This window comes from Dipteris shenzhenensis, chromosome 12 (assembly GCF_047967505.1).
Source record: "Dipteris shenzhenensis isolate YYH24624 ecotype China chromosome 12, Dip_SZ_1.0, whole genome shotgun sequence".
NCBI lineage: Eukaryota > Viridiplantae > Streptophyta > Polypodiopsida > Gleicheniales > Dipteridaceae > Dipteris > Dipteris shenzhenensis.
In genome coordinates, this window is record NC_141607.1 from 15,839,213 (window position 1) to 15,866,999 (window position 27,787).

General features: G+C 41.4%; 1 protein-coding gene across 3 annotated transcripts; it reads left to right on the top strand.

Annotated features, from left to right (window-relative positions):
- Positions 1-3,444: 3,444 nt before the first annotated feature.
- Positions 3,445-20,985, top strand: LOC147895881 (translocator assembly/maintenance protein). Of its 3 annotated transcripts, XM_087382317.1 has the most exons (12): positions 3,445-3,711; positions 3,836-3,961; positions 6,051-6,107; positions 6,195-6,254; positions 8,442-8,510; positions 9,124-9,216; positions 9,407-9,511; positions 19,182-19,259; positions 19,400-19,531; positions 19,787-19,883; positions 20,073-20,278; positions 20,615-20,985. In XM_087382317.1, the coding sequence occupies exons 2-11, from the start codon at positions 3,842-3,844 to the stop codon at positions 20,246-20,248; spliced, it is 987 nt and encodes a 328-aa protein (XP_087238443.1). In that variant the 5' UTR covers positions 3,445-3,711; positions 3,836-3,841; the 3' UTR covers positions 20,249-20,278; positions 20,615-20,985. The 3 variants fall into 3 exon arrangements, with proteins under 3 accessions (XP_087238443.1, XP_087238442.1, XP_087238444.1); XM_087382316.1 differs by lacking the exon at positions 20,615-20,985 and having other exon boundaries at positions 20,073-20,594; XM_087382318.1 differs by lacking the exons at positions 3,445-3,711; positions 20,615-20,985 and having other exon boundaries at positions 3,879-3,961; positions 9,124-9,242; positions 20,073-20,594.
- The last annotated feature ends 6,802 nt before the right edge of the window (positions 20,986-27,787 follow it).

Consider the following 27,787-nt stretch of genomic DNA (forward strand, 5'->3'; position numbering starts at 1 on the left):
AAATGGCAAGTGAACCAAGATATCCCACAAATGAGGAGGTGGGTAGAGGTAGAGAAGACAAGTTGGAGGGGAGGCCACCAAAGCGAGTGGTGTTGATGGCAAGGAGAATGGGACTGGGGATAAGAAAGGGTACTAAGAGGTTATGGAGCACAAGTTCACTGTAGATCTAACCAGTCATAACAAAAAAAAAAACTTTTGAAATGGATTTCTATTAAGTGTGAAAAGCACTCTAGGCCAAAATATATCACCCAAAGCATGAGAAACAAAAGTGGTGAAATACCACTAAGGTGATCAAGACCTTCCTTGTGACCTTGACCGAAGTCCCTTATATCATTCTTATGGTCTTGACCAAAACCTCTTATATCATTCTTGTTATAAGAAAAATGTTCGTTTTTTTTTTGGGTTGTGACTAGAACCACAATTTGGTGCCCAAACCCGCTATTGCCTCTTCGAGTAACCAGACATCTATTGCCATTTGTGTGACCAAAAACTATTGTCACTTGTGTCACATTTTAGTGACCAAAACTATCTCTGGATCCCTTGATCAGTTGTTTGAGCAATTAGCTTTGTGTTACTTATTTTGTCTTGATGTTTGACCAAGGTTTTCATGTGTCTCATGTCACCAACACATTGATCTTATGACCAAGTTTGATGTTCTAGAGTATGTGGGTGATTTAGAGGCTACTAAGAGTGATTAGATGTGTAAGAGCTTCCAAGAAATGCAAGGACAAGTTAGGCGGCCACCCAAATTGCAAGCATTGTTGATAATATTTTCCAATCTTTAGAAGGATTTTGGTGCAAGCTACCTACTTTTGTCTATAACTTGATTGCTTGTTTGCTACAAAGAAGCCCTATATAGTTAATCAAGTAAGTGCTTCCTAAAGATTGTAATGTAAATCAACAATGTTTAATTATAGAATAGGCCCTAATAGGCCACACATTGTTGTAATACAATGTTTAATGAGATTGTAAGGCAACATGAATTGAATACCTTCATGCAACAAACCCACAATGGAAGAGAAACATTGCATTAGAGAATGCAACAATACATTAATTGGCTTCAATACAAATAAAACCTTCATCTAACAAACCTTAAATGAATAACAAGCTTTGGCTTGGACCCACTTTGCATGATGTTTGGCTCTCTATGTCCCAGCAAGGACAAGGACAAGGAGGAGAGATTAGGTATTCATCCTATGCATATTGGCATCTGAGACATAGATGAGTGAATGCAAGGATACGCATACCAATTGTGATTTCTAGGCAAGGGTGTGTATTGGAGTTTGATGGCTAAAATGAGTCTCATCCACTAGGCATGCATACCACATTTTGCTTCGAGGGACAAGTCACATCATCGAAGGACTTTGAAGTTTTTTTAAAATCAAACAATTTATTTTGTTTTTCCAAAGGGCCATTCCCATGTTAGACTTTTTAGCTAGTTAAACCAACCTTGTGTCTTTTTTTAAACTCACCCACCCATGGTCTAATGAGGGGCACCATGCCCAAGACCAATGCTACATACAACAGGTTTTGAACTTACGCAACTAGCTCTCATAGGTAGATGCCCTAGGTTTGAGCTACCATTCTTTTGCCAACCAACCCGGCTAAGTGCACTAACTACTTTCTTTTAAAAAGTACTTACTGAGTATTCATTTAAAATCCCTATTTAGCTAAGAGTGAATGTGTCCCTTAAAAGTATGGTTCAAATATAAGATGTCCCAACTAGGTACTTTAACAAGCTATTTGTAGCAACATCCCAGTAATGTCATCCCACATTATTGTCAAGCTCCATTGCTAGTGATCATCATCAGTGTCATTATCGAGCTCCATCGCTAGCATCACACTTGGTAAGGCTCATTGCTTGCATCTCCTTGGTAAAGGAAGACTAGAATTTGGTAGATGTCACTGCTAATTTTACCATTTTGCAAGACAAACAGACAATGAACATCGCAAATGCAGGTTCTCCACATCGACAGTGTTTTTTCATTATTTCTTCTAGTTGGCAACCTTTTCTTTTGCACTTCCTCACCTTGTGGCACAAGTGACAATTGCATTCGAATCAGTCCAAGGCAAAGGGGATTAGCCTCAGTGGGGGGGGGCGAAGGGGCATCTTCAATCTTGGTGGATCTTTAAAACCTCACTAGTTTATACTTTTGGATTGCATGCTAATGCTCATGAGTTATGGGAAGATTGTATGGCCATGATCGTTCACATCATATGGACCTCTTGCAATAAGGGGGAAGACTATCTCTGCTCGAACTGTATAACTAGAGCTATTGCTTTGATGGTCAATAAATTGAGCATCTAAACAACAGTATATTATTGAACTAATAAGAACAGATAATACACAACATTATAAAGGTTAAAGTAATTATGTATTAGAAGGTTGATAGGCATGTTAGCAATAGCATGGTATGTTAGCGATCAATCCCTCCAAATGGTACTTAGATCTTCTAGTAGAGGGACATAGCACATGGGCCTTCCTTTCAAACCAATTCAAGAGCCGATTCTAAACTAAACGCCTTCAAGATGACCCGGTTCTCCCATTAAGCAAGATCAAACAATGGCATAAAGAAGAAGTCCACACATATTTGGGCCGAATGAAGCGCCTAATTGCCAAATGCGAGATGAAAAATATATAACGTCCAAAAGCATGTCCTAGCCTCTCAAGTGGGTTATTCTAGAAAAACAAGGCGGGAATCCCACAACGGCCTTGCCTTTGGGAATGTTATTGTAGGTGTTAGTGTTCATTATGTGTAAATGTATGCACATCAATGGTCTTTCCAATCTGTGAATGAGTAAGTTGTTGGTTCTTTGAATTCTAAGTTGAAGCAAAAGTAGTCCATCATGGTTTGTAGATTTGTTGATTGTGGCGTTTTTCGAGATGTTGAAGTCACCACTACGACCTTGCTTTCAACAAGGTGGCACAATCATTGAGTCCCCATTTAGAGAAATGTAAAGTAGTTTGGATAAATATTACAATAAAATTGCTAATAACTTATCAATGGGAAATGAAATGTGTACGAAAGGGAAAGAGAAAAATGCAAGTAAAGGTGAATGATGGTCAACTTGACCAATTTGAAAGAATGAACCTTGATTCATCTCTCCATACACCCACCAAATAGCCGCGCCTTGTTCACTTGTTTTTCTTCAAGCGAAAATGCTCCCTAATACAACCCTTTCCATTCTTTACCAAGGTCGCTGGTCAACGGCGGAGATTGAATCTCAGTCGTCCATCCGCGACCCCCTAAACCCGAAATGTCACCTAAAAATCAACCCACCAAAAAAATTAACGAACCGTCGCCACGCACGTGCCACATCAACTCGTGAGCAGTGTCCTCCTAGCTCACCTTGACGGCTGGGAAGAGCCCTTTCCTTGTCGGAATCCGGCCGGATTATTACGGTTCCCGGTTGCGAAATCCGACCGGCATTCTCCCGGGAAAGGGCTCCCGGTGGCCCTTCCCTACCCCATAACGATTCCCTCTTTTCCTGCCTTCAAAACGAGATCTAGCTGCAACAATTCTATAGTCTAGTGCTAATTTGAGCTTAAACAACTCGAGGACTGGGGGTTCGTGAACACTCACAGTAGCTCAAGAAAGGATGATGGTCTACGGTGAATCTGAAGAGCCAATACAAGGGCGTACTGACTTTGAAGGCATGTGCAACAGAGCATCGAAAGCTTGCTAACGATGAGGAATTTCATTCTTTAAGGTGTATTTGAATTCCTTGTTTCCAATGTTTCAACATTCTTTGAGGATGCCCTCTTTATCGTGAAGAGGCTTCATAAAGGACGCCCTTAAGGCTTACTAATTCCCTCATCTTGATGACGATGAAGACGAAGATGGCTGCTTTTGAAGAATTGGTTGCACCGCTGGAAGATTTACCGCCTGTAGAGTTTGCATTTGCGTATGGGTCTGGAGTATTTCAGCAACCTGGACACTCAGAGCTTTCTGGGAAAGAGGTGAGAAGTTGATTACTTGACAGGGCGTTGTGATTTTTGAATTAAATTTCCATGTCGTTGTAGCCCGTTTTATGTTTTATTATAACCAGGAGCAATGAAATGCCACTTATCTTGTCCTTTCCGCCATTTTCGACGGTCAAACTTTGTCCTGTGACCTTTATATTTGTATCATTAAGGCCCAGCTTGTCAATGGAAAACAGGGAAATAGGCATATCGTTGCCATATCTTCTATGTTCATTCCAAAACATACGATTAGCTAAGCAATCGTCTAATGTTTTGACCTTTCAAGACTCAAAATCGCGTGGTTGGAGGATGAGAACGGGTTTTGTTGTGACTTTGTCTCACCTTTTGGTAGGGAGCTGTGGAATAACGTGAGGGTTGTGAAACATGGATATTCACTATGCGTCCTGCACGATATTAAGCCTAATGGTCTCTAGAGCTCAACGCAAGGACTTCTTATAAATTGTCGTATCCCTTTATTAGCGTTGCCTCGAGAGTACTATAGCTGGGACTTGGAAGTCGCTTGTGTGATTTTGTGTGCGTCTGGAGTCTCAAATAATTCCCTCTCCTTAATACCCTCCAGAGTAGCAAATTATATTTGAAAGCTCCCCATAGTGGCTCAACTTTATCCTATTTGTTTTGGACCATAGAGGTTAATTAACCTATGCTTGTCCATGGATGGATTGATTTATTTGGGTTAATTAAATTATTTTAAGCTATGCCTAAGAAGAGTCCCTGCTATGCATGATGGAGTTTATGGTTTTCAACCTTGTGAGTGACTCTCATGAGATTGAAACTGCACTATGTTGTGTTTTTAGAGGATGAGTTTGGGAATGTTCCTGGATTCATCTAGGTATATGCCTAAGAAGAGTGCACATTATTTAAGAGGGTAGGATTAGAACCCACAATCTTGTCTTTCCCACATGTGAGCTCTACCACTAAGCTATAGAGTGGAAGAGCATACCTAGTGCTAAGTAAAATATTATTAATGGTCCCTCTTCCCCCTTCCCCTTTAGTACTTGCCTTGTTCTTTAAAGCCCCCTTCAAATGGTCCACATTCCCCCTCCCCCTTTATTACCCTTCTTTAATGCCCCCTTCTTAAGTGGTCCCTCTTAATTGAAACTCCTCCCTTCCCCCTTTATCCCTTAGTGTAATCATGCCCTTTCCCTCTTCCTTTTCACCCCTCTTCTCTTCCCAACAACTAATTAGTGGGAATTTCCCATTTTTCAATGTATGGGGGGACATACTTCCCTCTCCCAATAAACCAAACGATAGTGCCCACGAGTATTCATGCTCTCGTTTCTATTGCTTTGATCTGATCATAAATTTAATAGTTTAATGTAATAGATGAATATTTGGTTTTCATGCTGACTTATATCGTCCAAATGATCACACTTTTGAATGCTGAAGTATCGTTTTGAATGCCCTTATGTGAGATACAAATGGCTTTGGTATTGTTCCTATTGAAATGAGGGGCCGTACATGGGCGTTAGGGTTGGTTGCACATGGGCTCGGTATTGTTCCTACTGACTGAGGGGCACTACAAGGGCCATGGGGAGTCCACTTGCTACATGCATGATCACTTAGCCCAACCTTTGGCCCCTTTGACGATTTGGGTGAAAGCACGGCAAATATTCTCAAGGACTTATACTTATAGCCAGGAAAATTCCTGATGTATAGCTAAGCTATTTAATTTGGAGAATAATTTTCCAAATCTCACCTTCTTTTTGTTTACATATATTGCTGAATTTCAGCTTATTACTGTAGCTTGCCTCTTTGTCCCTAATGATCGAGCAACTTAGTGTGTAGATAGGTCATGTAGATGTTCATGCCTTCCTTTATTTGCAATTCACAATCTTGTTTCGATTGCTGTGGTCCAAAAGCATTGAACTAAACTTAAATCGTACTGCGTAGGTATACATGTGAAAAGCTGTATTGCATGGTGATCATCCTACTTTCTTTAAGGCTCAAATAACACACATCAAGTGATTATTTTTTGCTTTGATACATGCCCTTGTGCTCTTGAAATTGAAATATAGAGCTGGGCTTTTTTCACCTTGAGTTAATGTCCCTTATGTTATGTAAGCAGGCACCAATGGTAGACTATATTCTAGCAGTCAAGACCCCTGTTGTATGGCATTCACAGGTTATTCTTTATTGGCTATTTTTGTCATGTTCTCAAGGTTTAGTTGTCAAGAAATCATGTCTAATGGGTTGAATGTTTTGAGTGCAGAACATTGAGAGAAATCCACATCATTACAGCTCATGGCTGGGTTATTTTGGAGGAAAAGGGGTGAGTTTACCTTATTTCCGTAAGCTTTTCACGAAATAACCTAATTGTGAGTGAGAGAAATGTTTTGATGTTTCTCATCTGATTGTGTGTCATTTAGAGGGCTAATTTGGATAGACTTACAATAATGTGGCATGGGCAGCCCTTTTGAGGCTATGTTACAAGGAACACAATTCTAGTTGAGATATGTGGGTGATCTTATGGCCATTTGGACTCCCATGGTGTGATTAAATTCTTATGTGCATGGACTAACTTCTTGGTTGTTCTATCCCTTCAGATAGCATGAAGATTGCACGTGATGTTTTTAGCATATTCTAGCGGGACATATTGTCATGTACAATACACGTCAAAGGAATGCTATACTCATCTCTAGAAAAATGATCATTTTTTATGGATTGAGTCTACTAGTCCGAGGATTAGCATTCAAGTACATGACAGTCTTCCCCTCTTTGAGCGTTTACTCTTTAGCGGAATTGGGAAAGTTTTTCTGCAAACTAGCAATTGACTCCCAGGTTGAGTCTTCCTCGAGACTAATCCTTCCACTTAACTTTGAACTATTTATTCCTTAGTTTCCTTTCCCTGAAATCGATAACTCTTTCAGGTTCATATGGGATATAGGTCAAATCCTTAACTTCCACAAGTTGTTGGGCAAAATAAGATTTCTCCAGCCCCCCAACATCTCTTTCAATCTACTGACATGAAAAACTGGTGATTGTTTACATGTGGAGGCAATTCTACCTTATATGCAGCCTCACTAATCTTTTAGGAAGGGTCCACAGTATCTAGGGGATCTTCTCTTCCAAACCCATCCGTAATGTCTTTGAATCCTTCTGCAAATATACAAGCATCACCTCAGAAAACTCTCCAGGCAAATCACATAAAATCGTGAGCTGTATCTTGAGCACTCTTGATAGATTCTTGTGCAGTCATTAACATTTCTTGTACGAGCAAGAAACCCTTAGCTACATCTAGCTGAATACTCTTAAATCCCATGACCACAAACAACCTGGGTTGATATCCATACATAAGCATAAATGGATTGTAACTAGTAGCCATATGCTTAGCACTATTATAGGTAAATTCCACCATTGGGATGTACTTTCCCAATTAGATAGCCTCTTGGAGATATATGCTCAAAGCATATCTTCCAAGACCTGATTCACCCTCCTTTTTGTCCATCAGATTCCGGTTGATCAGCGGATCTCATACTAAAAGTAGTTCCAATGTTCAAAACACTTGCCGCTAGAAATGCCCAGATAACTTTGGATCTTGTATGTCACAAGGCAATCCATATAATTTGAACAAATGCTCAAGAAACTGGTGAGCCAGTCGGTGGTAGCCTTCACGATTGTCTCTGTATGTAAAAAATCTTGCCGTCTTTGTCAACCTATCCACCACTATGCAGATAGCATCATGCCCTCGATGAGTTTGTGGTAATCCCACAATGAATTGTGTGTATTTGGCCGAGGCGCTTCTTGGGTGATCTTCATGCATCATTGGAGGAGCCTACTCCAATTCTCATTGACAGTCAAAGTGCCGTTGCAGTGGCACGGAATCTTGTGTTTCATGCTCGTACGAAACACATTGAAAGTCATTATCATTATGTTAGGGAGTGGCTACATGCACAAGACATCTACACAATAGAATGTGATGGATCTGTTTACCAAAGCATTACCTCGTCCAAAGTTTGAGACTTTTTGCAAAGCTTTAAACTTATATCCGTTTGGTGATTGATGTTTGACCTGTATATTGTTGTGACACTGTCATTGCAATGGGGTGGTAGAAAAATTCATATTTCCTAAGGTAGTGGCCAATGTTATGCAATAAGCGGCTAGGAGCCTTTTTTCCCCTTCATTAAGGTTTTTTACCCCTAATCTGAGTTAGAGGTGGACTTTTTGGGTGAGTTAGTCACCACACACCTTTTGACCCAGTTAGGGTCCATCCTAGGGTTTGAGTTTATGGGGCAAGGGAAGCTTTAGTACAGCAATAAACACATGCATGATGGAAGTTGGTCCAAGCTTTAGTACAGCAGTAAACACATGCATGACAGAGTTGGTCCAAGTAATGGCACCTGTTGAGGGAATTAGCTACATCTGGATGACAGTTTCTGCAATATGGAAGTGCTATTTTGTTCTGAATTTCTTAAGAGAGATGTTCTGTAGTACGATACATGCTGATCTGTTGTTATAGGTTTCCTTTGTTGCAGAGAAAATCGGTGCTGGAGTGCATTTCAATGCTTTTGTACCTTGGAAAGGAAAGGTAATGGCAGTACTATTTTGGAAATTCAAATGGGATATCACTCACTGCTGACAAAACTTGCAAATCTCTTGAGGAGGCTCATCAACGAAAGAAAAACTCTCTGTTCTTTTTTGCTTTTTTGGAAAATAAAAATGCTCATACTGTTTCTCTTCACCACGACTGATGGCATCTGAGCCAGAGAAAGCTTTGGGGTTTTTGTCTCATACCAAGCTTTAAAGTGTCTAGCTTAGAAATCAAGGACACGATCAAGCTTGTTGCTGGATTTTTTGACCATCAACATATGTGGGGCTGGGTGTGCATTTTGGACCTTGGTTAGATCATAGATGTCGCTTTCAGATACCTTATTGATCTGGACTGGATATCCATGCTAGTGCTGCAACTTAGTGAAAGTACAATTGCAATCTCTGTAATGCAGATTTTCTCTAAATACAGCTTTCCTGTTTTTGAACGCACACAACTTCAAGGAGCTATGTTCTGTATGCTGTTTGACATTTGGTTGGTTTTATCCCATCTTTGCTTTCTTTTTCAACATTTTATGAATGAAAATGAGGAGAATGGGGCTTGAAGGTGGCTGCAAATACTTGAAGGCATAAACGTTTGCATGTCCTTACAGATGATCAAGTATGGTGTTATGAGCATGGAAAATCTAATCGAAGATATACTTTCCTGGCATTCACTGTACATAAGTGGGCGACTTCAGAAGCCTGTATGTGTCACTTAGTTGCCTTTAAGGTGTGCCTTTTATGGTGATGTATTGAAAGACAAAAAAATCACATGTTTGGAAGAAAATATTTTCCTAGATTCTGTGTATTTTTCTAACGTATACATGACTTCTACTTTTTAAATCAAGAAATGAAAATGAGGATGTGCCCAAGGTGACTTGTTCTTGTTTGAAGGTCTGTACATTGGTAGATAATTGGGCCTTGGCAAGGGTGAACCAAGTAAACCTCCAAGCAGCAGTTTCGGCTGCACTACTACTACTTCCTGCAGAGTTCTCTGAGGTACTGTCTTATTGAATAAAGTCTTTTCTTCCTCTGAACATTTACAGACTGTGAGCATTTAATTTCTTCATTGGAAGGGATTTAGCAGAGTCTCTTGAGTTAAAATTTAGCAGGTTTTTCTTTGTTTTATGTGAAAAGATGAAATTCTTGCTGTACTAGAAATGCAGACCCTTTGCTGAGATTATCTGTGCATTTTTTCCCCATAGAGTGTCCTTGAAACTACTTGAAGAATCGCCAAATCTTTGAATCAAACTTAAAAATGATAAAATTTAGCACAAACATTCAACCTACTAATGAGAGCTTGTATGAAGGGAAAGGAAACCAGGAGGCAATAAATTGAATTACTGCGATGTGTAATATATTAATCACACAAAGACACATGATTGACAGATCAAAACATGGATCCCATCTTCTATGGCATTTTGGACAGGGTTTTTAAACAGGATCTAGATAGGGCAGCCACGAGTAGGAGCGGGGAGAGATTCAGAAGACTACCCCAAGTGAGAGTGGGCAGAGGAGGATGAGGACAAAGGGGAGGTTAAGGAGCGAGGGGGGGAGGTCATTTGTACAAAGGGGGAGGGAGGAGAGTGTGAGAGGAGAAGAGGCTGGAACTACAGAGCCTGAGTGAATTCGTTGTAGGATTGTGGGGATATATCTTGTACTAGCCTTGTGGGCTTGTTATAGGAGATCTGGAAGGTCAATCATCTTGTACAAAGATGACCTGAAGATGTTTTGTACAGAGAGACCATGTAAAAGGGATGACTTGAAGATCCTGTCCTAAAGAGACCATGTACAAGGGATGACTCTTAGAATTATTGATAAATTCTAGGCAGTGACCAATGTAAAGTCAATAAGTGGGCTAGGGGCACTTTTCCCTCATTTAGAGGTTTTTCATCCTAACCACAGTGAGTTCACTAAGTATGGTTAGTGAAGGATAAGGTTTGTCACTTAGACAAAATCTTATCCCCCTTTGTATTGTTCACACTCTATTCTATTGCACATTCGACGTTTTGCTCACTCTCAGGCTTCCTGCTCTCCCTCTCCCATTTTCATCATTTGGTATAAGAGCAGCTTTCCTTCCCGGACCTGCTCCCTGCTCCTTGCTCCCAGCTTCCGCACTTCAGCTCCCGTGACATTCCTCCGTACAACTTCATCGTCAAGCCTGCAGCAAATCGTCCATACAACGTATGGACTGTGAATCCGTACTCTTACGCCACACGTGCAAACTACAGCAGCGCCAACCGTACAACTCAGTGCTCATCGTTCGTACAAGCGCATGAATTTCATATGGCCAGTTCCGTACAGATTTGTACCTGTCAGTTTGCTTCAGCCGTACTGCTCCGTACAACGGAGCTTTGCAGGTTTTTTGGACTTAGTTTGAGTCACATTTGAGCATTTGGGAATTTTTTGCAGATATTTTACTCTGGTGCATTTTGAGCCATTGTTTCGCTGAGGATTCAAGCAGGTGCATTTTGAGATTGTGGGTGTGCTCATTTGGACACATTGGCAATAGAATTTAGTTCTTTTGCAGATAAATTGCAAATTGGGGCTTTCAGTCAATTTGCCCATTTTTGAGTTGCAATTTCTTGCAAAATTTGGGGCTTTTTGCTTTACACTGCAATTTCTTGCATATTTGGGGCTTTCAGGCAATTTGCCCTCTTTTGGATGCAATTTCCCTGAAGAAATTGGGGCTTTTGGCATTATGATGCAATTTGGCAGTGTACAAGCATTTTGGGACTGTTGTAGGCAATTTTGAGTGACATTGGAGAGCATTTGCAGGATAATTGAAGTGCATTCTGAGCCTTTGATAGGTTGTGACAATATTTGTTACTGTGGGCAGATTTTTCTTTGGAGATTTTACTTGTGCATTTTACATCCGAGGAAGGGATTTTCAGTTTGCTGTATTTTTTGAGATTATTTGGTGAAAATGACTCAGAACAACCCCAATGAGGTGTTCGGAGTTCTCACAGAGGAGGATAAGTTGGATGGCACCAACTACTCCTTATGGAGTTTCATGGTTCGCAATATCTTGGTTGGCAGACATCTTTGGGATTATGTTAGTGGAGATGAAGCAAGACTAGATACAGCGACTACACCTGTCACTCCTACAGTTGGAGGCAGGGGTAGAGGTGCAAATGCAGCACAAGTAGGTGGAGCAGCCGTTCCAGGAGCTCCCACAGCAGAGCATAAAAGATGGGACTCTAGAGATGCACAAGCTCTTTCTATCAAGAGGTTCATTATACCTCATATTCGGTCATGCAAGACATCTATGGCAGCTTGGGAGATACTAGAGAGTATGTTTGCAGCAAGAAATGATGCCAGGGTTTCCTTTGTGATTTCCATACGCATATGGAGAAGGGAGTTTCCATGAATTCTCACCTCACAAAGCTTCAGGACTTGAGGGAACAATGGTTGAATATTGATGAAGTCATTCCGGATTCAAAGATGATCACCACCACTCTGAACTCTCTTCCTGAGTCCTATCTCGGTTTCCACACCTCGTTGAATTTGTCATTGAGGGGGGGCAGCAATTCTCTCTTTCCACGAGTTGGTAGGACTTCTGTTACAGGAGGAGCAGACTCGTAGAAATATGGCAACCCGGGCTGGCGAGCACGCTATGCTCTCCAAGTTCAAGCCCAACGGTAAAGGGCAGCAAAAGCCAGATGCAAAGCAGCCCACAAATCAGCATAAGGCTGATTCAGGACAGCCCTCTTATAAGGCAAAGGGTGAAACAAATAAGCAGAAAAAGAAGGGCATCTGTCATTATTGCAAGAAGACAGGTCATTATATTGGAGAATGCAAGAAGCGCATAGCCAAAGAGAAGAAAAGGGATTCCGGTATGGCTGTGTCAGATGCATTAGTTCCACATTCTCATGATGGGGGAGATGTTGCAGGCAACTTTGTGGAAGAGCACTATGCCTTTCTGTCTTGCACTTCAGATTTTTCAATGGGTAGTTCAGATGCTACAGCCACTAATGATGATGACCCATTTGCTTTCTTGACTTGCAGTTATGATCCTTCAAAGGATGCATGCTCTCTTAGTGTGGATGAGACACTTCATACTTGGTATTTTGACAGTGGTGCTTCAAAGCAAATCACTTCCAAGAAGAGTCAGTTTGTATCTCTGCATCCTCCACCCACCAAAAAGAAGGTGACTTGTGCGAATATTTCTTCTTATTCAGTGTGTGGAGTGGGAGACATTATTCTCACATCCACTGATGGCACATATTTCATAATTTCAGATGTTCTCTATGTGCCAGGGATAAAGAAGAACTTGCTTTCAGTGTCCTCACTCAATAGAGGAGGATTTTAGGCTGTTTTTGATGATGACAAGTGTGCAGTCAGAGAAAAAGAGAATGACTATGCTTTGATGTTGTCTGACACTTTGTATCGGGGTCTTTTTCAGCTTGATCTATATGAAAAAAGATCCGATCTTGCATTATCAGTTAGCACTCCCACTGTTGCGATGCATAATGCGGAGTTATGGCATGCCAGGTATGGGCACATGAGCTATGGCAGCTTAATGACACTTCAGAGGCATGATATGGTTGAAGCATTGCCTCCTTTGGAGTCGCCTCCTCCTCATGCATGTGAAGGTTGCATCCTTGGCAAGATGCATAGACTTCCCTTCAAGAAGGATGGTGCAGTGAAAGCTACACGGAAATTACAGCTTATTCAGAGTGATATCTGCGGTCCCATGAGAACACCTGCTTTTGGGGATTATCTCTATTTTGTTACATTCATAGATGACTTCACCAACTACACTTGGGTCTATGGTCTCAAGGCAAAATCAGAAGTGTTTATGCATTTCAAACACTTTGTGGCTATGGTTGAGAATGACACAGGACTCAAGGTGCAGACACTTAGCACAGATCGAGGGGGGGAGTATATGTCTCATGAATTTGAGACATTTTTGAAGGAGAAAGGCATCACGCATCAGCTTACAGTGAGGCTTACACCTCAACAGAATGGCAAAGCTGAGCGGAAGAATCGCTCTACCATGGAGATGGATAGATGCATGCTCACAAGCAAGAAGTTGCCTCACAGGTTTTGACTAGAAGGCCTCATGTGTGCCAACTATATTTTGAATCGGGCTCCTACAAAGGTTTTGAAGACAATCACTCCCTATGAGGCATGGCATGGGAGAAAGCCTTTAGTGGACCATTTCAGAGTTTTTGGTTGTGTTGCATATGCCCACGTGCCTATGGAGTTTAGACACAAGTTGTCAGATAAGGCACTCAAATGCATTTTTGTGAGATATAGTTCACAAAGCAAAGGCTATCGTCTCTACAATCCTGCTACACGCAAGATTTTTGTTAGTAGAGATGTTATATTCTTTGAAAATTCAGCACATACACATGCTGAATTTCAGATTCCAGCTTCTTCAGATGATGTGTTTGAGGGGATGCTTCCTATAGCATTTGATTCCCCCGCTGAAACCCAGAATTTACAGCAACCTCTTCCATATTCACATGTCTAGATTCAGCCACTGGCTGATTGAGTACCACCTCAGGGTGTGGATGAAGTTGTCAGGCAAGAAATTCAAGAGATACACGCAGCCAAAACAGTCCCGAATTGGTTGCTTCAGACTCTCAGGGAGAGTAGGCTTGAGGCTCCATTGCCTAGCAGGACTCGTAGTGCAGTGAAGCACGCAGGGGGGGCTCTTTCTGTCGAGACAGCTTATGCAGGGACTCTTCTTGAACCCAACTTCGATGATAGATGGCTCCCACAACCAAATTCTATACTATTGCTAGTCGTCCCTTGATCCTTTATCATTTTTTCACATGAAAAGTAGGCTGGGTGGATCTTGCGCCAGAACAAATTACGAGGCAAATAAAACAAACGAAGTATGTGCTGAGAGATAATTTGACGACTTGCAAGCTATTGCAAAAAGTAACGAAATGTAGTTTGGAACAAATTACGAGGCAAATAAAACAAACGAAGTATGTGCTGAGAGATAATTTGACGACTTGCAAGCTATTGCAAAAAGTAACGAAATACATAGTTTGGAGACTTGGCAAGCAATTGATTGGGAAGGAGACAGAGTTTTTGTAGTGAAGGGAAAGAGGGAGGAATCAAGGAATGGTATCAAGTAGAGGGGAAGAATGGCAGTGGTGGATTGGATGGAATTGTGACGGATTGTGTGGGCATGAATTTTAGTGAAGAGTTTTTTTGAGAAGAGAAGCTCATTGGGACATAAGTTTAGGTGTATAGGCTGGCTCTACATGCTCCAACCGGTCATTGAATCTCTTACTCGAATGCTGCACCAACAATGACACTTTCTTTCCCCCCCTTTCCCTTCTTGTCACAAGCTTAGAGCATCAAAATTTCCACACCTCCGTGGCATGCCTCACATTTTGGTGAAACATCTCCCTTGGATGTAATGGCTTTGCTGTTTGGTTGGCAATGTCGCCCCCCCCCCCCCAAACCACACACACCACCTACACACACACACACACACACACACACACACACGTGGCGCGTAGGAAAGAGATGTCTGATTCAACTCTCCTAAAGATATTCCTTTTGGTAAAATTTATGGAGTGATGTTTTTTACTGCTTCCTTTGATGCTGCCACAAATATAAGTTGGAGTGAATGCACTGTGCTTTAGCTTTCCATCAAAGTAAGAAGTTCACATGCATGCTCTTGTTCTAGTGCTTGTGCTTGTGCATATTGAGGGCTTGGGCGTGTGCATATCAAGGGATCAAATGCGTGATCTTGTTCTCAAGTTGGGTAAATGTTTGGGAAAAGAGTCTCATGTGAAAGGTGTTCGCTAAAAAGTATCCTCTCCAAAGGTCAATAAATTATACATGTCAAACTTAGCTTAAAAAGAGATAGGCATGTTATTGTATTCCACACAAAGATATACACATGCAATTTTCAGCAACAACTATGAAGGACCATGAGCTGGGTATGCATGTATACATTTATTGCAATGAACATTCAGAAAAAATAGATTCAAAGGACACTAGATTTAGAGAAGAACATCCCTTTCGCTAGAAATCTATACTCTAGGAAGACTCGTGAACTCGTTGTTAAAAAACTCGCTATAAAGTAAACCCCCATGGTGACTGGCCCTGGAGAGAGGAGCTCGAATGTAGGCAAGGAGAAATGGATAGCAAATCCCTGCTGTAATGAGCACCTAAGATAGTGTGTGGAAACACGAAAAAGGTCGATGGAGAGGCTCGGAAGAAAGGTTGTCGAAGAAGCTGCGAAACGGGGTCTGAATGAGCCAAAATAGGGTTGTGGAAAGCCCCTAAAAGAGGCTGTAAAATTCAGAGTTTTTGCCTCTTTTTTCTCCTTTAAATGTTAAAAAATAAAAATAAAAATTTGGGGGAGGGGGTCCCTAAGTCACCTAGGACACTTAGGACTCCTAACCTAAAGACTGGTAAGGCAGTTAGGACGACTAAGACCCCTTTGGTTAGTATAACTTAATCCTAGTGACCTAACCGATGCAACTAACTAAACCTAACCTAACCCAATCTACAATCCTAACCCACTCCACTAACTAAACCTAACGAGTCTAACTTGACCTATAGGACTAACCCTAGTTAGGACCTTAGACCTTAGTCTAAGGGGGAAGAAAGTGGCGTCGTAGCGGGCAACGGCGGCATTGGAGAGGATGGGCGTCACGGCGAGTGGCGTCACGGTGCGGCGGGCTCACAGGCTCGTGCTCACGGCTCACAGGGGTTATGGCGACAGACATGGTCACGACGGCGTATAGCGACCGGAACGGGTTGGGCTGCAATTGGCATGGCTAGACGGAACGGTGAGGCTACGGGTTCGGGGCTCGATTCACGATGGCTCACGGTCTTGACGGACGGTCACGACGGTGTATAGCGATCGAAACGGGTTGGGCTGCAATTGGCATGGCTAGACGGAACGGTGAGGCTACGGGTTTGGCGCTCGATTTACGATGGCTCACGGTCTTGACGGACGGCAGGCGTGTGCCTGCAATGCAGCCTAGTTGACGGTTGACAGGTTGAGGGGTTGACGGGGCTGGGCGACGATGATGGGGTTGAGCGACGGATTCTGGGCTTGAGTGGAGCGCTCGAGTGGCTGAGGCTCCTCCTTAATGTTGGTTTCAATGGACAAATCTGCTTGCTGGTATCAACGGAATGGTTGGACGAGGCTCCAGCAAGCAACGGATAGAACAGACGAATCTGCTTGCTGGTATCAATGGAATGGTTGGACGAGGCTTCAGCAAGCAACGGATGAGGCTCCTCCTGGTAATGGACGCCAAGGTGCATCTGTTGGAAGCAAAGGTGCTAGAGTCGGAGCTTTGATACCAATGTAGAAAAGGGGGTAGGGGCAGATTTAGAGAAGGGGATAGACTAGCAGAAGGCGAAGAGAGATAGGGAAAGAAGAGAGGAGAAGGGGTAGGAGAGAGAGAATGAGGTAGGAAAGACAGAGGGAGAGAATGAGAGGGAGTAAGGAAGAGAGGGAGTGAGAGAGCGTAGGTAGGAAGGAGGGAGGGAGAGTAGATAGGATTAGATGTCACATCAAAAAGTACATAGTAGGGGGTGGATGGGGACTTATATAGTCCCTCCACATTTTCCACCTAAAGGTCCTCTAACTTGGCCCTTTTTCCCCTTCATTACAATGTCCACCGCCCCTAATGACGTAATGATGAAGGGGTGGTGCTTAAGGGCTTTACCCTCTTCTATTGTAGTGAGGGGGATGATAGACCGAGTTTAGATCCACCAAGGGTATGTAAGGTTGGTCTGCCGATGAAGACAAGGTATGTTTGGCCTCATTCTTGTCCATTGGCATGATCACCGGCACCTCTCACCAGATGGGTATCGGCTGGCCGATATCAAAGACGACTCCTCCAAGTGAAACTTATGACACCATAGCTTCAGCAACGCGTGAAACTCTCGTTTGGATGCTTGCTCAAGTTGGTGCAAGTGAGGAAGAGGTGGGCATCCTAGGGGCCTTGCGCTCTCTTGTTAACCAAAATGGTGGAATTTTTCCTTGTGGATGACTTGGACGACCGCTTGGCTGGGTCTAGCATTGTGCAAGAGTTAGCCCAAGAACACCTTGCTTCACCAATGCAAGGTGAAGTGGAGACACTTTATGAGGTACTTCCTTCATCCTTTGCATTGTAGAAGGTAATGATGACCATATAAAGGAGGATGAGGAAACCATTCCAGACCGCAAGGAGAATTGACACCAATATGACCGACAATTGGAATGACCACCATGTCATTGAGGAGGCCGATGACACTAGTGAGAGTGAAGAGGTGGCTGATCAACATGTGATTGAAGAGGTTGAGGACATCAATGAAAGATAGAGGAAGCTAGCCACGAATTGATGACAGTGCCAAAGAGTTGATGATAATGTATTAGGTGTAAAACACATTCCAATAGGAATCATCTCCATATGGATTGTATGATGTAGAAGACCTTGACTTACTTTAGTTCTATTCATCAGATGCGGATGCCATCATGATGGAGGACCTACCCACAATGACCTATGAGGTAGAGGGATTACACTCTACAGAGTCATACTGAAACAAGCCCGGAAGCACCAGAAAAGAGTGACTTCAACCAATGACATAGGATATCCACCTCTTCAGGAAGACACATAAAGGGCTTTCCCAAACTCTTGGATGAGGGAAGGTAAAGGGTGATTTCCCTCTTGAACGTACTCTAGCACATGAAGGATCAGAGGCAATGGGAGCAATTTGGCTTGCAATTTCAAAATTATTTCCCATGTATGATTGCAGCTGAAATGCCCCTCTTGTCCTCCAGCTTCCAAATTATATCTGTCCTTAGCATCAGAAGACTCATTTTTTAAGGAATTTGACAGCACCCCAGGTGGTTTTCCATTCCTTCTCCAATTTCGACACCCTTATATCTATCCTATAGCATCAGAAGGCTTTGCTTTTAGATGGTTGAACGTAGAGAGAGTGTTTGTTTTATGTCCTCTTTTAATTTTGGGACTCCTAACTATTTCGCTGCCACTGAGGTGGTCCTTTTGAACTTTTCAATCTGCATCAGCCTGCTGTATCAGATTGCAGCTGAAGTGCTTCTCTTGCTCTCCTGTAATCAATTGACTTCCTTCAGCTTTAGACTCTACTTTGTAGCTGGACGGTCTTTTGTCCCATCTACTCACTTCGACTTGAATTGTTCTTTGTAATCAGCAAGAATTGCACATCATCTCAAATGTAAAGTGAGTGTTCTTTGTTGCCTTGTTTGGGCTCCCATTCACAGCTGCACAGCACCCCTCCATCCCACGTCCTCCTCCGCAAAAGCAAAAGATTTTCGGGTTATCTTGGCTCTTTTGGAGCTTAGGCTATCTTAGACTATTTCTCAAAAGATTTCAGTGTGTGAAATTTTAATTTTATCATCATAATTCTAATGTTCGCAGTGAATATTGAAGGACATCATTTGAAGGCCAAGTGTCATATCTGAATCACAAAAAGTTGTCATATCTGAATGCCTTCAAAATCTCAATGATAATTGCTGCCAGCCTAAGTATACTTATCTGCAGTTTCTATCCCTTTTCTGCACTTATAATGTAGTAAATCAAATCATACTCTGTGGATATTGGTATTCTGTTGCATAAAAAATAAAAAGGAACAAGGTCCCTTGGTCAACTATGAAATGCTACAGTACTGGATTAGACAATGGTTCCTCTGAAAAGCAAAGGGTATGTGCCTACAGGAAGACCTCTACGTCAAAATAAGCTACCTCTCGTACATGGGTGATGTACGAATGTTGTTTGCAGAGGACAAGAACAAGGTCAGATTATATCAACTTCCCATTTTTGAGCATGTCACTTCCGGTTATATCTTGGGACTCTGTCTTTCTGGGGCAAGTTGCTATCACTTTTGAAGCTTCAGAGGGAGCAGGTTCTTGGATTTTTCATCAATGCATTTCAGGTGCGCAGAATAGTTCAAGGGAGTGCAGAACAGTTCCATTCACTGTATCGGACCTCCTTGTATCATACGGCTGCTTTAGGATTATTGGAGCTACCGACATCATTTGGTAGTCTAGGATCAGTCCTCGTAAAGGTGATGCTTACTGTAAACTTTCTTCTGTTGTTTGAGGGCATGAAAGAAGAGGAAGGCTAGAAATACTGGGAATAAATACTTTTTTCTAGTGTGGAGACATGCAAGCAGTGTGGATGATGAGCGAAAACTAGTGCCTGTCCTTTAATTATGATTTCGCAGTGGAGTTGGCTGATTTTTATAGAAACTCAAGAAAGAGGATCATATACTTTATACCATTGTTTTAATTTTTGTTGGCACAATGACATTGACTCACAGAACTGCAGCCCTCCTGCTGTTGAGTCACTTGTAAGCTCACTCCCCACTGCAGTTTTGCATAAAGTCATTCCACAGGCATCATTAAAGAGGAATTCAGGTATCCATCGTAAATATTTTTGATTTTGTGGTCTTCTTTGCATAGGAACAGCTTCATGTGTCAAACAAATTCATTTTACTTTTAAAGGGAGTGAACAAGAATCCAGGTTTGCATTATATAGTTTTGATTTAGATGCCGTTTGCATAAGAAGCAGTTTAGCATGGCAAATAAAATTATTTCTTTTTGTAGGGATGGTAATTCCAATAAAGGGAGACCCATCAAAGTCTGTGCAAAGGGCCATCAGGAGTATAGTCCAAGTGTCAAGTATGAAGCAGGTACTTTCAGGTCTTTTGGCAGCGGGATGTGTAAATTCAGTGCAGTATGTGTGGAAGAAGGCATCAAAGGCTTGGCGCTCAAGATATTAGTCACTTATTAACAGGGAAGCTCTCGCACAGGTGCATTTGCAATACTTATTTGTATAATTTTTACATTTATTAGAGCACTGTCTAGGAGAACAACCTTAACGTTCAAGATCCCATTACGGTGTGATCAAGATGCCTTAAAAAATTATTTTTCATAAGCAAATTGTTTTTTTGTCTTGTTAAACGTTAAGAGCGAAAGCCGCATGGCACAAAAGATAACACGCTGGAATCAGGGTTGTATAAGTACTCTTGTGGGTTATCTACTCGACAAATGCTGCTAAGTGCAGTTAACTAGTTACACGTGTCTTTTTATCTCCATCTCCTCCCTCTCTCCCTCTCCCTTACGTTTATTATGTTTCTTCCCCATAGGACAATGTTTGGGAGACGGTGTCGAGCATTAGTGTTTGGAACATCTGGGTCGTTCTCTGCAGCTTGGTGATGCGAGGTCACCAAGTCCCCCTGGTTGCCATCCTTGTCGCCGTTGGCATGATATCATCCACACCTGTGTGCGATTTGGGAGTGTGGAATGTTAGGATCAAGGGCAACTGCCGAGAGGTGGGCGCGTTTCTACGAGGCTTGGCCTGCAGGTGTCTTTTATATATTCACAGAGCAAGGTATCCGCTGGATGTATAGTCCCCTACCCTGGTTGTCAGCCCCTGTTTTTTAGAGAGTCCTTAGGCAATGAGCTGGGTTCTCTGAAAACAGATTGGTTGACAACCAGTTTTTTTGTTGATTCACACGATCGGTGCCTCAAGCATTGCTGGTTTATATGATTGGATTTGTAAAGCATTAATAGAAAGGTCTTTCTCTGGAAAAGAAATGTTTATTATGGTATTAGGGTTTTAGGTTGTCTATAGTGCTTGCTTATGTTGAGCTTGCATGCATTCTTGCTGTACTAGTTGTCCTCGCGTAAGTTGAAGTGCTATTGCAGTTGAGGAAGAAGTCATTCTCATCCATGAAAGCTGTCAATTTGAGCTCAGAAGGTGTCGGCCGTCTTACTTGTATTTCACTTGTATACATTTGTGTTTGAGAAGGACTAGTCAAAGAAAGAGAGCCAAAAAGACCAAGTTGAAGCCCTTTGTCATGATATGGTATTATTGATGTCCCAAGAAATAAAGGGAAATATTTTTGCTATTTTGACCTCGGTCAAAGAGGGTTGACCACGGTCAACTCAATAATTTATTGATTTATTTTTTCATGTGCCACGTGGGAATGCTCACAAAGAACCAGGATTGCTCAAGGGCATGAGTATGCATGCATTGGCTAACAAGTAATGGGTAATTGTCTGTTTATCGCAGGGACCTCAAGAGTGGTAAATTGCTCTTGTTTTAAGGGGAAAAGCCTTAAAAAGTTGGTTGACCAGCTTTTATAAGGCTCCAGCTTTCCGAAAGCTGGCCGGATAAAGATAGGTGCTAGATCTTGGAGGGAAAAGCATAGCTTTGTGCGAAAAGCCTGAGCTTTAGGGGAAAAGCTCGAGTTTTAGTGAAAAGCCCCATTCTTGGGCCTTTTCATTCTGTGCTCTGTCTCATTGGAGCTTGTGCCTTCTTGGATTTTTTTTTTTGGGGGTGGGAAATGCTCACAGAGAACCAAGTTTGGTCAAGGGCACGAGTATGTATGCATAATTGCTGCATGGAAGTATCTCTGGTTTGTTACACCCTTGCTCATTGGAGCTATGTCCTTGCCATTTATTTTGGAGTCCCTAGAGATGTGAGATCAGAGTTCTTCAAAGGTTTGAGACCTAGCAAACATTTGTAGTGTTAGGTTTTCTGGCAATTGTTGTTGGTAAAGTATGATGGCAGTAACTCAGAGCAAATAGTAGGGTGCATCAGAGGAGATCAAGACTTTGACACAGGCATGGCAGGGATTGCTTGTGTATGGATAAGATTCTTATCCACTCCACCTTGGAGGTTGAGCTCCTCTCATGCAAAAGGCCTAACTCCATAATCGTGACATGGACTTGCAAAGTACATGTGACGTGCTTCTTGGGTAGAATGCATGCAAAGTACTTCTAATCATCACCCTGGTGTATATGAAGTACTTGTGGTTGTTTCCAAAGTACATCCATCTCAGGAATACAACGTACTGAGTAATGTGATATCCTCATGTAACACTTAAGTCAGCTACAATGTGCAATCGCTTTCTAGAGCCTTTAATAGGCCCTAACGTACTTTCCATGTCATAAGTCATGTATTTGGCATCAAAAGATACATCACCACTTTTGGAGATATTGCCATGTCATCACAATATCTCCATGTCCAATGAATGGATTCTTCATAGAGTTAAAAACGAATTGAACCTATCCAATTCATTGGGCGTGGAGATATTATAGAGTCCAAAACAAATTGATAGAGTTGAGATTAAGGCCTTATTAACCAAAAAGTCCTCTACTCTTGATAGACCCCAAAACAAATTGAACCTAGGTTTTATCCACACCAAGCAAGCACAATCTTGAAGTCTTTCAAGTATTTACTTGCATCCTATGTTTGTCAAATTAAAACATAATTTTGTAGGGCTGTTGTAGTGGTTTCTCCAACGATAGGCCAAGTGGAAATTGACATTATGGATGTTTTTGTCATGTTGTTACTAGTAATTCAAGGAATTAGTGTTTATAGATTGTTCGAGACAATTTGGACTCCAAATTTCATCACTCTCTCAAATTACTAAGATTAGATTAATAGCTATTGTCAACGTTGGACAACACTAACTAAGGTATATGAATGTACAACATGGAGACAATTTTGGTTTCAAAGTATTGAACAAAAGTCCTGGGAGAATACTACACTCTCCCAAAGGACAAAGTAGGGATTACCTTCAAGGCTATCTAACTTCATGGTATGCCCTACTACGACGTAGTTCTTCAAAGATCTAGAAAGTGGAAAAGCTTGGAAACATTTCGGTCTCCTTCAGAGTCAAGCAACCTTCCCTACTCAAACGGCCAAGATAGTGCTATTGAAAACATCTTCTTAAACACCCAAAGAATTAAAGGGAACATCATCTTGGATGGTTTTGTCAAATCTTAGCATCAACTTATTACGTCCTTTATCATGCATCTTTAACTGTAATCATGCTCTCTTTAAGGGATGAAGAGACATCCAAATCTAGTTGAACCAGCACTAATTGTCTAAAAAGAGTTCTTTTTTGGGAAGGAGATGGAGCCAAATTGGCATTCAAAAGTGAAGTGATTCCAAATGATAGTGTAATCGGGCATTCATGGGAGGAAGTGCGATCCAAGTGGCCTAAATAGTATGATAAAATTTCAATCCACAAAGGGATCTAAAGAAAATCCCACTTGGTTGTGGCATGGGTGGAGATGGATGAAGTATTTGCATGGGTGGAGATGGATGAAGTATTTTTTTCTATTAAGGAGGCTTATAATTGGTGGATAAAGAATAGACGAGCTCATTGGTACCTGAGAGAGATCTTGCATGCAAAAGCCATGAACCTAGTTATATGGGAATACACAAACCTACCCAAGGTCAATTGCTTCCTTTGGTTGTCTTGATAACACAAGCTCATTCTACCGTTATTGTAGAACTATTGAGGAGGGCTTGGACCATTGTTTATGGGAATGCCTAGAGGCCCAACAATAATGGGCTTTGCGCAATGGATTCTATGGCACCAAATTAAATAAAATGCCTTGTTTTGACTTGAGAATAATGGGGAGGCCCTTCTAATCCACATTTAGATTTGTAAGGGCACTCTAGCATGTTTTGAAGACAATAGTACATGGGCCAGTAATAAATTGAGACTCACCTCAAACAATCTTAGAAATCATAAAAACATTCAAAGCAAGATAAAAGCCAATGAATAGCTAGAACATCTTAAAGTGTGGTTACAAGCACTAACATTTAGGAGTTTTTGGTTCATTTCTTGTATGATCCATTGATTACCATGTTTGGTTTGTTATATATTATTGTAAAGGGTCATGGGTAGGGAGGCTCCCTTATTTTCCTTAATAAGATAGGTGGGTGTGTATTTGTGCAAGGGCAGTGCGCTTGTGCATGTGTGTGTTGGGGGGGGGCAACACAGACACACATACATACATACAAAAATGCATGTCCATATATGTGTAGAGTTTCCATGCAATGATTTCCCTTGTCATTCATTCATTGCCAAAGCTATACTTTCTACACTCACCCTCTCTATCTACCTACCTGACACCTCCCCTCATGCTGGCTGTGTGTGTGTGTGTGTGTGTGTCTCTCTCTCTCTCTCTCTCTCTCTCTCTCTCTCTCTCTCCCCCCTCCGTAAGGTCAAAATTTGTGAAACCCTAGCCTCCTCTTTCAAGCCTTTGTATTCGACCATAGCGAAGATACCTTCCCCCTATCCCCCTATGCAAAAACACATCAAAGGTGGATGGTTAATATTGACCCGTAGGAGCAAATCTATTACCTACAGCACGAGATTAGAGAGCTCAAGCTTCAGCTTGCAGCCCTTGGGAGAAAAGTGCAGGATATGGAGAGTAGTGGAAACGAGTAAATTATTGCAGAGGCAGTACACAAATGCAATGCATCTCTACCGGCACCAGTACTTGTCTCCGCGGTTCAAGACATGATTACCACTCACGTGAGCTCAATCAAGCAAGAAATAGCTGCTGACGCCAGTAACAAAGTCAATAGAACTGACCTTTATGTGGAAGTAAAAAAGCAGGAAGCTATAGCGCGGAATAAGATGATCTTACGCATTGGGGGACTGAAAGAAGATTGCCTTCATGATGATGAGAAAAGCATTGAGGACATAATCATATGCCTTCAGAAGGAAGTACCACAAATCGAATGGGATGATAAGATATCCGCAATGTCTGTCAAACTAGCACAGAACTACAGAGGGAAGGTAGCAAGAATCAATCTTCTCAGACAAACACATAAGTTGAAGAGTACAAAGATTTGGATATCTGAGGAGCTCACTCCGCTCCAGCTCAAACAAAGAAAGAGTGAACTCACCAAGGTAAAGGAAGAAAGGCAGGCAAATGGGTGGTTTATCGAGATGGGCAAGCATTGATTAGGGACTTCAAATCCAAACCCAAAGACTCTCAATCTTAAATTGATGTTCTAAAGACCACTTTATGATAGTGTTAGAATGTAGCTATGCTCTATAATAAATCGAGAGGAGTTGGCCTTGTCTACCCCCTCGATTCTCTGGCTATCTAGATGTAGTAAGTCACTTTTTGATGTTGGTACTTTGTCTCATAGCCCCGTAAGGTCTTCAGCAGACGTTAATAGATCTCTATCTCTCTCTCTCTCTCTCTCTCTCTCTCTCTCTCTCTCTCTCTCTCTCTTTCTCTCTCTCAATGCAGACGCACACACACGCACACGCACATGCACACACATGCACGTCACATGTAGAAGGCATTTTTTTTGTGTGGAAATTATTATTGTATTTTATTATCTGTGGATTCCATTCTAAAATGGTGCTATGTAGGAGATGCCAATCACCTCTCACACACAAGGTCTTTAAAAAATAAAATAAAATTGTATCCATCCTAAAAACATGCTATGCAAGAGATGGCAACCGACTTTGTAGTCGATGTGTAAAGGGCTAGGCGACTAAGATTAGCTAGTCGACTTGTAAAGTTGCTTGCTTGATAGAGAAAATTGATTGACGCAAGGGTCGGTGGTTGACAAGTCCGTATATAAATTAAGACACTTGTGCCTTGACCTACCTTGTCTTATGAACATGGAGCCACTCCCTTGACCCTTGCTATTTAAATGGCAAAGCATTAGGTTAGCTATGCCATTAGCATTTTTCATGCATTCTATTCGTTTCCTTGCAATTACCTTTTGTTCTCGTTTGCTTCTAGTTCGTAACTTGGTAACTACAAGACAACACAACTTGTAGATAAGTTCTCGTATGGTTGTAACTCTCTCCTTCCATTGAACTTGGGTTTAAAAATTCATGGTTAGTAAATGGCACAAGAAGGTTGTATGTATTTTTGTCATATGTAGTAGTGTCCAAGTCCTCTCTCAAATCTCTATGTCTCTAGTTCTCTCTCTCTCTCTCTACATGTTATTTTTCCTACTTTGTTTGCTTGTAACGGCCTAACGGGATGACCTAATGGGGTGTTCAAGAGATCTCTATACCGATTTACGCCTTATATGTGCCATGAACCCTTGCCGTGGCCTCGAGTAAAATTGGATTCTAGATTGACAAACCCAAACGAAGGGACCAGTAAGTGTATGTGTATATAATTATTTTTGTAGGAAATGTTTCCTACTACAAAGAATTTTCCCTACAAGTGAACTCTCTCCTATGGCAAGTTCTCCTCTACAACTACTTTATGATTTCCTTACCTCTCTATAAGTTTCATAATTTGCACAACTAGACTGTGAAATGGGATCCGAACCATGTGACTTGGACTATATGACCCATCTAGATTGTGTGATGTGGCAGATTTGATGATCTAGATGTCAGACCACAAATCCATATGGATGAATTTGGATTGAGGGGTCCAAACTGATGAACCTAGATTGTGCCAGATGGCAAATTCGAATTGCTAGATCTAGACTCATGGATCTAGATTGGAAATTTTAGATAAACTAAGTGAATTCTAGTTTTTGATGTTTCGTACTGGTACTCTGTTTTGTATGTATTTGTAAACATCAAGATATGTATGTGTGATACGATGAATCCTTTTTAAACATGACTAATGGACAATACAAACCACAATATATGTGTATCTTTTGTGTGTCTCCCATTAATAATTTTATGTTGCTCTTCTAACTCTCTAATTACTTTCAACATTAATGATAATTAGCTAGGACTGACAACACTGGACTAACTCATTGTCCTTTGTGTTGGATGGTGGTAGGTATTTTGCCCTCGCTTTGGAGTAACTCGAAGTTAAAACATCTTTCAATACATTTAGAGTTTCTTTGTTCAAGGAATATTTTATTGAATGCCATCATTTTTTTAAAAACAGAGACCCTTTTGGTTTTTGTAGTCACTTTTCCAAGATCTATGTGATAATGCGTTGTCTTGATAATTCTTTTAAAAGGATTGCTAGAGGTTTTTATATTTTGGGCACTTGGATATTTCTCTTGGCCTTTCTGAAATTCTAGCGTCTAGTTTGTCTAGTTTGTAAGAGTGATTTTCTGGGACTTGAATATACACATGTGCTTTGCACGTTTTACTTACTGCTACAACATATTATAGTGTTAGACTGTTTTGGTCATTGTTTATAGTCTAGATGGGTCCTATGTCTCATAAATCAAATATATCATACTTCAATCCACCTCCGTCTCAAATTGTGTAAGCTTTATTATCTTATATCTATTCCTCCATGATTCACAACATGAGCAAGCACTAAAGTGGATGTGTTATCGATTGTTGGTGTGCTAATTTCTATACTCAATTTCAATGACTGGATAAAGGTGGTAGTCATTATCTCTCCTTTCACCAAATGATGCCATCTGATGGCATCATCTCCTCTACTTCTTGATAGTAAGGGGTGAAATTGTCTCATCCTCCCTTTAATAGGAGAAGAAACCAAGTAGTTATTTGTAACAATTAGGCTCAATTTTTTGAATATAGGGAGCTTATGCT

Coding starts and splice junctions, on each gene's coding strand:
- LOC147895881 (XM_087382317.1), top strand. CDS start 3,842: ATGGCTGCTTTTGAAGAATTGGTTGCACCGCTGGAAGATTTACCGCCT. Junction 9,217..9,406: donor GTGGGCGACTTCAGAAGCCT/GTATGTGTCACT, acceptor TCTTGTTTGAAG/GTCTGTACATTGGTAGATAA. Junction 9,512..19,181: donor TTCCTGCAGAGTTCTCTGAG/GTACTGTCTTAT, acceptor ATGTGCCTACAG/GAAGACCTCTACGTCAAAAT.